The sequence below is a fragment of the Protopterus annectens genome, chromosome 9.part0 (assembly GCF_019279795.1).
Source record: "Protopterus annectens isolate FY-2018-M chromosome 9.part0, PAN1.0, whole genome shotgun sequence".
Taxonomy (NCBI): Eukaryota; Metazoa; Chordata; order Ceratodontiformes; family Protopteridae; genus Protopterus; species Protopterus annectens.
Window position 1 is genome coordinate 1,468,457,945 of NC_056743.1, and position 11,122 is coordinate 1,468,469,066.

The 11,122-nt window shown below is 36.8% G+C and overlaps 1 protein-coding gene across 1 annotated transcript in view; it reads left to right on the forward strand.

Moving 5' to 3' along the window:
- Positions 1-10,172, forward strand: part of LOC122810959 — a 62,884-nt gene extending 52,712 nt beyond the window's left edge. Inside the window, exon 2 of the mRNA XM_044082486.1 lies at positions 8,952-10,172. Coding sequence (XP_043938421.1) covers positions 9,147-9,806 — 660 coding nt within the window. The 5' untranslated portion in view covers positions 8,952-9,146 and the 3' untranslated portion in view covers positions 9,807-10,172. The remainder of the gene's footprint in view (positions 1-8,951) is intronic.
- The last annotated feature ends 950 nt before the right edge of the window (positions 10,173-11,122 follow it).

Sequence of the window (11,122 nt, forward strand, 5' to 3'; positions counted from 1 at the left end):
CCTCCCATTGTCGGGCATGCATCCAGCAGCCTGCTTTCTTGTTTTGTACTTTCCCAAACCAGGATTGTGTTGCGAAATGTGTTTTATAGCTGATCTACTGCAGGTTTGCTTTGCTCTGCGGTGACAGTTCTCTTTTCTTTGCAATCCTACACCTCCCCATCCCGTTTTGCAGGTTGCTACTAGCAGCCTTGTTAGCTGCCGTCAATGGCCCACTGTGAGTTAATAGGTGTTAATTACTCAGTTGTACTCCAATTACACTACTGTGGCATTTCCTTATTGTCTTCCCATAAACTTCCTGTTTGACCTGTGGTGCGTGACGCATGCATCTGCTTACCGGGTTTTGGGCACATTGTCATCCACGTAAACATGCACTTTTGGGCACCATGTGTGCTCTCAGCTAAGCAAAGCAATACCTACATCCACACCCCTATCCTGCGGCTTTGCTTAGCAATGGGCAACCCGGATTTGCATTGCTCCATTGTGCTTACAGCTATGGCGGCACACCCCACTGCTGATGTCATGTATACCTCCAGACCACTCCTCGTTGTTGTAGCACTGCACCGTATGGTACATCCTTAGACTGGCGGGATGTTTGTGATTCAGTATTACTTGCCTCATTTGCATGGCATTGACTACTAATTCATAGTTACCATGCCGAACACTGTCACAGACCCTTAGCAACCCTTGCAGCTTGGTTGTGGTGTAGCATGCATACCATTGACTATTATGGTGAAATCATGATTTGTGTTACACTGCAATTTTATGACATCTGTATATATTTTCCTTGTGTTCCCATTTGCGCACACATGCCCTGCGGTGTACTTTGCGTTACTGTGGCCATGACATTAAATGTTATTTTTTATGTGTTGTGCATGTTTTTTATGCCATTGGCTGTATATTTAGCTATTGGCATATATTAACTTTGTAATACCTAAGTTTGGTCCACTTTCATGGCTCCGATGTGCTGTTTGAAAAAATGTAAACCGTTTTTTTTTTTGGTTTACATTTCTGTATGCTTACCCTATGCCTGCACCACTTCATGAATCGCTATGTACCTTCATTTGTATGCTGCAGTCCTGCGCATGGGGTGATTAGCATACATGAGCCGAGAGTTGCGCAGATCTGGCATACGCTGGTAGTGTACATGGAATTGGATCATACCTGAATCGCTCGGTGGCCATATTTGGTGATATACCACCTACACTACGCCTGTGCCTGGCGCAAGCTTCATGAATCCCGGGGCATATTTTATTCTTGCAGGCTTCTGGCACAATAAAAGCTTCTCCCACTTTCTCCTAGAATCATTTTCTCCATCATCCTCTGATAGATGCCAAAGCTTCTATTAGTTCTTCATCCTACAGGCAGCAGAGACTTCTTCTCTACACTTTTCTCTTAACATCCTTTCTCTATCTCCCCCTTCCATTCTATAGTTTGGGAAGAAAAGCTCTTTTCTTCTCCTTTTACCCCTCATGCTCCCTTCACACTCTTATAACATCTAGCCACACTTCCATACTCTCTTGTCCCCCCCCCCCGTCACCTTCTTCCTCTCCTGGTCCCCTACTTTTTTCCCTCTTTGATATGTTTGCTCTTCTCTTCACTACTCCCTTTATCTTTTTTGCGCCCATATGATAAGTCTCAGTTACTCTTACATATCTCCTCCATCATCCAATCCTTTTCTTTCATTGCTTCACTCACCCTGTCATTAGCACTTTTTTCTTTCCCATTCATTCCCTTTTCCTCTCTTCACCCATGAAACTCCAACTCCCACACAAATATGAAACTGCCAATGGCACCTCCTTTAAAGGTCTACTCATTCCTATTTCATTTACTTGTTTCATTTAAGTTTATTCTCCATTTGTTAACAGAAATAGTCTGTCTGAGCTAGTAGACCCTTTTCAGTAGAGTCTTGGAAAGAAACTCCAATAAGCAAATGAGTATATGACTGAATATATGGCAACCATTAGACTGGTCGATCATGGCTAAGATCCAGCTGTGTATGGTTGACCCAAATTGGTCATTACTCCATGAGATAAACAGTTTTTAGGACTCAGAATGATTTCCATAGAAGAGGATTAAGCCCAGATTCCTCTTCCTGGTGGATTGAGTAATCTCTGAGTTTATATAGCTCGTTAGTAGCTTACCCAACCCTGCAAAAGCATTGTGTGATGCACTGAATATTCCAAGTAACCTCAAAGCATGTGCAAATGAATGTCAACCTTATATGATTCAACATTACTTTCTCTACATTAAGCATATCAGTGTAACTCTGAATTGACAGTACCCACTACACCCATAGATAGATGGATAGATAGATGTGCACACACAAACACACATGCATGCACTCCCGCACACACACACAACACACACACACACACACATATATATATATATATAATATACACCTATACACACACACACACACACACACACACACACACACACACACACACACACACACACACACACACACACACTTATATATAGGGTTCCCATCAGCATCTCTAATGCTGACAATATTGTATCTGATATTGTCGCCTCGAGAATGCGAAAGTGCAGAATGTTGAACGGGTGAATGGAAATCTCTGTAAGGGGATATTTCCATTTACTTCAATGTAGTGCAGTCTTGGCGTTGGTATATTTAAGTAGTGGGGGGTGCAGTGGGGCTTTCCCCCCTGCCTACACCCTTTAGTTTTTTTTTTTTTTTTGTTTATCTGCATTTGAAAATTGAATAGTTCGATCATGTCAGTTCATTTAGTGATTCGAACTATTCAATTTTCATAATGCTGATATAGACCCTATATGTATGTATGTATACACCTATATATAGATATGCAATATGGTTATAAACATTTTACACAAGAGTTATATCAAAGTATATAAAAGAAAAGTAAATTGTGAGTGAACAGAGAATAGAGAAGAGGGTATAAAAAGAAGCTGAAGAAGAAAGGAGTGAAAGGAAGAGATATACAAGGAAAAGAAGAAAGGTATACATAGGCGGTAGGAATAGTAGAATAAATGTTAAAAGTTTAGTGTGACACACTTATGCTTGGATAGTTTTGTCTTTTTAAGTTATACTGATTTAAGGCATAGGCTTTGTAGGTATACTAGTTGTAAAGAACACTATTTTAGTTTTGTAAGCATTTAATATTAGTTGGCATTTCCAATCCTTTCTTTTAGTTTTCTAAAGTGTAACTGACATTGTAGCTGACATTATTTGATTATCAACCTACTTCTTTGTCTTCTTTTTGGATAAATTGAACATAATCCTTGCCTTCCCTTCCAAAGCATTTTAACTCCCTCTATCCCCCTCTGTTTCATCCCCTCTTGTTCTTCTTCCATTATAACAGCTTAAATCTGTACCTCCTAAACATTGGCTGAGTTAATCCTACATATCAAAATACTTCAGAATTAATCTTAAAACTCACTCCCTTTAATACATCCACAACTTTGACCTGTGTAATCTCACAGAAACTTGGTTAACAAAGACCTCTTCATCTCCTTTCAGTCCCTGCTTCAATACGTCACTCTCAGCTTCATCAATTACATTAATACCTTAATTATTTATTTCCTTATACTGATTAGATCCTCTCAGATAATATATTAAAGAATGCTTAAGTGATTGTAGCCTTTTCCTGTTTGTCTAATCTCTCATTAATTGTTTTATCCCTGACTTCAGTGATATTTCTTCTGTTCTATTCAAGTCATCTAAAAAATGAAATATAGCACCAAATAAATGCAAAATAAATAAGAGAAATCCCTTAAAATAAGGACTTAAAATGTCTCAAAGTAGTTTCCAATCTTAAGAGGGACGGAGCAAAAATATGAGAACAAGATAAGGGAGCCCCCAGTATCTGTCCACTGATACCATAAAGTCTAAGCTCTTATACAGGATCACTACAAGGTCCTCTTCTGCCTGGAGGACAAACAACTCTTCCTGAACTTGGGTAAAAATAATGATATGTTTTTGGAACTCCTTTTAAAGTCAAATCAGTCCCACCAAATGATTTCTTCATCCATCAAACACTTGGTTGAACTAGTACCTACATTCAGACATGCATGCTTCATCAGGATTAACCATCTCTATTGTTTTATACTTTAGTGTAATTAAAACTAAACTTTCTACGTATCTTATCTGTGAATACTGCTCTTCATCTTCCAGCTTTAAATCAGTCTGTCATTTCTTGAGAGAAAAAAAAACCCTTAACACCATGTAAACTCCCTCAATAAAATATTTTACTTTATCCAGATATTTTGAAAGTTTAAAACTACACATTTTCTCATGCAAATTGATCATTAGTAAAGTAAATATGAGTGTTAGCATCAAATCCTAAAACTTAGCAAGACTTCCAATCTGCATCTATATTACTATGCCAAATTTACATTAACTCCCTGAGATTCTGTGCAGATGGTGCCTTAGTATAAACAGGTCATCTAATGACATCACTAGCTCTCATAATACTGACTCCATCCTGTGTTCTAAGGGATGGGGAGCCACTGGCCCTAATATCAGGAGCTCAGACTCTCCTCCAGCCTTTAGTACTAGTATCCTTTTTCATCTAAAAGATGGAGCAATTTGTTTTCCTCCTACTAGTCCATCTACTTCGTCATACCATTGTTCTGCCCCACTCACTTCTCAACCATTGATACCAATAGTTATTTTCCATTATACAATGACCCCCCATTAATATTCAAAAACGTGCACGCTGATTGGTCAGCATGCACGTTGTAAATCCGAGTTATAGGAATGGAAAAAGGTCTGGTCACCCAGACTTTTTCCATTACTATAACTCTTACAGCAACACTGTCTCGCTATGTTAAAAGAGTTTAACATAGCGAGACAGCTTTAAAAAAAGCAACAGAGATTCTCCTTTTCTTTTTTTAAAGCTGTCTCGCTATGTTAAACACATTTAACATAGCAAAACAGTTTGAAAAAGCAATGGAGATCTTGCTTTCCCTGTTGCTTTTTTTCAAAACTGTCTCGCTATGTTAAACCCATTTAACATAGCGAAACAGTTTGAAAAAGCAATGGAGATCTTGCTTTCTCCATTGCTTTTGCCCACAGCTCTGATGTACTGCATAGGCGTACGCATGCGCAGTACATCAAAACTGCCGCAGAATACCAGACAGCTGCGGAAGGGCAGCAAGGAGGCATTATACAATGCCATTATTTAAGAAAAGTAATTATTTTTTTCTTAAATAATGTCATTGTATAATAGCAATAACCCACTTCTGGCTGTAGGTAATGCTGGATTTACCCACGGTAGGCTTTGTTTGGCCACTCGGGCTTCACCCTCGTGACCAAACCACACCAACCGTGGGTAAATCCAGCTATAATATTCTACAGCTTTCATGTAATGTATAAACATTGTTTTTTTTTATTCTTATTGCTCATAAATAATATCCCTTGAAGATTCTTCTTTTTTTTTTACACATTTTATTTATGACTGCCAGTTTAATCTGGTATACATCTCTATTAAATGTATACTTTTCTACTCCCGGTATGTGGATGAAATGGGACTATTTGGAATATACTACTACATCAACAAATAAACAATCAAACACAACAAAGAAATGAGCATAAATAAACATTAAGCAATGAAATACACACAAATGTTGACCAATCCTTAGTACAACAGGCATCCATTTTCTTTAGAATGCTACATTTGAACTGCATCTTTAGTTTGGTTTATTTGCATTTTCTTAAGAATGACACATTTCAATTAAATAAAGTTAAGATACTGCCCAGTATCTGGCTATCAGTCTGCATCCTCTCCTTAGCACTTTTAACTACATAAGCTTCAGAAACTTCTTTTGTATGATTCAGTTTTCTCCAGATATCACCCAAAATACTATTTTAAAACAATCAAATTGGTGAGTTATTCACATAAAGGCATTTGTAACTCTGTGTTCTCAGTAAATGCACTTTACATTCATATGGTTTTACTGTGTTTGTGTTCTATTCAAACTACTTAAATTTCAGATGTGTGTACAGTAAGTATGTGTGAGAATTGACTAGACTGTTCTATACTGGAATTAACTGGAAACTAAAATGAGACTGAAACAAAAGTCTTTATCTGTTAATTACCCAAACTTGTGCTGAACAGGTGCCAGTCTCTCCTTTATGGGTCAAGTCGTGTGTACTTTTCAGAATAAATTCTCCAAAGACTGTAGTTTATTCAGTAAGGCTTTATTAGATGTTTACAATATCTGAATACTGTCTCCATTAACAGTGCTGATAAACAATAACAGTCTGTAGAAATGCTGGGATGCTGTTTAATAGTAACAGTGCTGCTAAATACATCCAAAGTTTCTGCACATGTTTTCTGATTGTCCTGAATAATGTAAACTAAAACCGTCTTTATTTAACCTGACTTCTGTACTCAGGCTTGAGTGTCTGTATTGTAGCTTAATCTTATCTATAATGTCAGGTCAAACGAACTAACTTTAACTGCACTGCTATCCTGAATGCAATATATTATATTGCTTCAATCCAGTGCTTTTCCTTTGTAAACTCCATCCACTCCCCCTAACCTTGGTTCTCAGGCCTTGTCTCGTATGTGCTTTATTTAACATTCCATTAAGGAACATTCTGTAGCCTGCAAGATTGTATCTTTCCATTGAGAAAAGAACATTCTGTATTTCTGTATTTTCTGCATATTTTATGCTCATCTTTCCATTCTAGTAAACTGTCTTTCACTGAAACTGAATGCATACATGTCTGACTCTATATTTCAGGCCATATTCTACCTAAAAGTAGTATAGTGAATTTACTGAGAATCTGCATAATGCCTAATAACTACTTTAAAATGGAGGTCCCTAATCTAACAAACTGTATAAAAACTGTACACCTATAGAAAATATCAGTAAAAAAAAAACTCAGGTCAAAGATATGCACACACACACACACACACACACACACACACACACACACACACACACACACACACACACACACACACACACACAAAGATAAAATGGCTCTGCTAACTAATAAGGATGTTATTCCAAAAGGAAATACATTCTGGGTTGCTAGAAGTGTGACACAATCATTTGGATCTTTATACTTTTAAAAAATCAAATTAATAGACTGGGAGATTCTTAATTCTTTTACATGGGTAACAAGGCTGACATCACTTCACTACAATGTAGGGGATTTTGGCCAATGCCGTCTTTTATATAATGTAATGTAGATCTGAGTACATTAGCTATCAAATGCTGAAAAAAAAAATCTGAAAAAATTACATCTTACACTAAACAGACATGAATTCTGACAAGATTTTGCTGGTCAAGCAGAAAGGATTTGTAGCAGCAAGCATTGCATAGATCTGAAAGGGGTGCCTGATGACATTATGAGGCCCATAACTATCATCCTCTGAACAGTAAAAGTGCTAGCCTAAATGTGGGTGAATCAGAGCTAAGTCTGAATTTTCAGTACCTTGGCATATCCACCCATACTCATAGGTGTTGTGATATCAAAGTTAGGATTTACACACAACAAAGAAGTAGTGCTATGTCCCCTATGTTTATGGATACTGGGGGTTCAGACCCCCTACAGCAAATGTTTAAAGGTGTATCACTGAGTTTTGGGATTCTCTAATGTCTGTTTAAATTAAAGTTTATTTTCAGAGTGCTGCAGTTCATTCAGTAGATTAAATATTATACCTTTGATAGACAAACTCCTAAACTGGTACACGCATTAAATAATATGACTAACATCTGCCAACAAATGAGCACACTTAATTAAGATTCTTAGTGAAAAAAACAGATATGTACTGTAGCTGAAGATCAGTTCAACAAGTAAAAACAATTACTATAGCCGAAATGAAGAACCAGCCACACACGACTTCTGGCAGAATGATTTTAAACAGAATGGGACAGATTCAATAGTCTACACTAAGTGTACACACTATGTATTCAAGAACATTTTTATCACTTTTTTATGCTTTCTAGTCACTAAGAAAGATTACACTAAGTGCACATGTGGTCTTTACTTTGTGGCAATCTTTATGAATCCCTGCCAATATTTAAAGCTGCAGGAATATCAGTAGGAAAACTAAAATGATGAGGAAAAGGATGTGAGTTATGTCTGTGTTGATTGTTCGCTCAGACTGGTGTACACTTAGTGTGGTCCTTATTGATTTGGTTTTTGTATTTAAACTCTGTTTTAGATTCATTTTTTCATGGTCTGATGAAGCATCGTATTGATGTGAAAGCACTTATCTGTTTTATTCAAATAATTCTGCCAGAAGTCGTGTGTGGCTTTTTTTTTTGTTTTGGCTATACTAATTGATTTTGCTTGTTGAACTGGACATCACCCACAGTACATATCTGGTTTTACACTTTGTATTTGTTTTGGTTGTATATGGGGCATGGTAGACAGCCAGGATATTGAACTGGAATATAACCCTACTACACTTGGTGATGTATGAACTACCAATCATATTAATCAATTGCTAAGAGTAGAAGGCAATCCTTTGCTGCTAATGAATTGTTTAGAAGTCACTACAGAATCTGTTATGATGTTAACTGTGAGTATGGAAGGGAAGAACTTAAGAATGAACTATTTAGGCTTAAATGGTTGCAGTGTCAGAGATTGCACCTGGTAGTCTAAGTTTTAAAATTGTTACCAGGGACTTACACATCATCAAGATGCCTAGATATGGCTACATCTACATTGACTTGCTTAAGAAATAGCAAATGCTGAATCTAGATGTGAGTAACAATTACATGCAGTTACTAAGTGAGGTTTTCAAAGCACAAGAAGATTTGCTGCTGAGGGAGATCATTCAGGTACAACATATTTTAATTGCTAAGTTTAACTCAGAGGCACATTTGCTAATGCTCAATGAACTGTTTAACAATGGATCAGTTTATGAGATGCAGTTGTAGTCCCAAAAATGCAAAAATACTGAACAGGATTTTAAAGAGGGTGATTTTTTTTTGTGGCCTAGACAGAGGGATGTTAAATCGACTGTGCAAGGCGAAGTAGAAGATGTGAACCACTCAGCTCATTGTATCTCATCCAGAGAAAAAGTTCCTGACAAGACTACTATTGATATTGTGCTTCCATCTGCTTCTTGTAATACCTCATCTGGAGGAGTGACCCCAGATAAAGAGCCTATTGTTTCAGAAGCTGTTCCTAATGTATGAAGGAAGATGTATGCATCTGCTGCATCCTTAACTTTGGCAGTTTTTCCGAGCCTTCCAGTTCCATTGAAAGAGGAAAGAACTTTGAGAGCAGGCAGATCCATCAGTCAAGGAAGGAAATGGTGCAAGATGTCACAGAGCCAGGTACAACCACTTATGGATGTGTACACCTCAAAGAATCAAAAGGGACATTGATCTACAACATTTCTTCCCTTTCCCTGACTGATGAACAAATAAGCGTACTGAATATAGGTTTGTCTTACATATCCCTTAGTTGGGCTAATGTCTATGATGTGATTCTAGACCTAAAATTGTTTGCTAGAAATGTTATGTTGTTGAGTACTATATTTTTGAATATGCAGCATGATATGACCATTAAAAAACCTAGTACATTTGTTCACAAACTTCATTTGCTATTAGAAGTCTTTTGTAATACTTGTGAAGTGGATATAGTTAAAACTTTATCTACTCCATATACAGCTCATTTCTATAATCTGACTAAAGCAGAGTATGCAGCATTAAGACAACTACAAGATGATAAATCTATTCAGATACATCCAGCAGATAAAGGAGGAGCAATGGTGGTTATGGACACTGATTTTTATTTTAATAATATGATGAACTTGCTATCAGATGTAGACACATACATGCGTATATGAAATGAGAATAGAAATTTTTATTGAACGTATTCCCTCTACACTATATGATTTTGTAATGATGGTGCTGTTAAACTATGATCTATATAAGCATTTTAGTTGATAATCCAGTTGTTCCAGCCTTTATATGGTCTCCTGAAAGTGCCCAAAGATTGGTTATGACCATCCATGAGACCTGTTGTTTCAGGCTATAGGGTTTAACTGAGCCAATCTCCATATATGTGGACAAAAAATGAGACTGGTGTTGAATAGAGCACCATCAGTTCTGAGAGACACCAAAGACTTTCTGAATTCTCTTTCTGAATAAATTATGAGCTCTTCAAGTGCCTCTGACTGTCTTTTAATCACAGTGGATGTGTGCTCTCTCTTTACTTTTACCCCTATCAAGAAAGGTATTGAGTTTGCTTAAATGTTCTTATCTAAATATAGTGATTATTCAACAATACAACTTTGATTTGCCTCCTGCTTGAATTCATACTTGAGAATACTGTTTTTCTCTTTGAAGACCATTTTTATCTCAAAAACCTTGGCATAGCAATGGACACAGTATGGGTTAATAGTTTTCCAATATGGTCTTATCATATTGGGAAATGGTGGATGTTTTTTCCCTATAAATATTTTAAGTATGTTAAATACAATAAATTGTTTGTTGATGATGTGTTCTTCTTGTGGAATGGTTATGTATCCAGTTTATGATAATTTATAACCTATTTTGAAGGTACCACTACCTGGCAGCTTCAATACTAAAATTTATAGGAAGAAATGCAGGAGAAATAATATTTTACGTAGATCTAGTATGCACCCTAAGTTTGTATGCAAAAAGATTATGAAAGCTTAATTTTTACGGGCTTCACATTTAAATAATGATAAAGGGATTCTACACAATACATTCGGTGAGCTGATTGAAGAATTCTTGCAAAGAGGATACTCTAGGAATGCTAATGTTAGAGAAGACACTAGTGATATTGAGTTATTCTGTGACTTGGTGAGAAGAAATTGGTCTATTTTAAATGCAGATGAACTATCAAAATTAATTGTAGGCTCAGAACCAAAGCTTGCATTTCGAAATAAGAAATCTTTAAAGAGACAACTCTGTTATAAACAACAATGAATATTGGTGCTAAGCAGAACATCCTAGGCACCCTTCCCTATGGGAAATATAAAGCCTGTCATTTCATAGATACTTCTACCTGTTCCATCCACCCTGTCACTAAGAAAAGGTTTGATCTGAAGGTTAGTGCTGATTGCACTGTGACTATGTGAGGTAGTGCCAGTTATGCCAGATAGGGCAGTGCATGTGTAACATATAGTAAAACCAG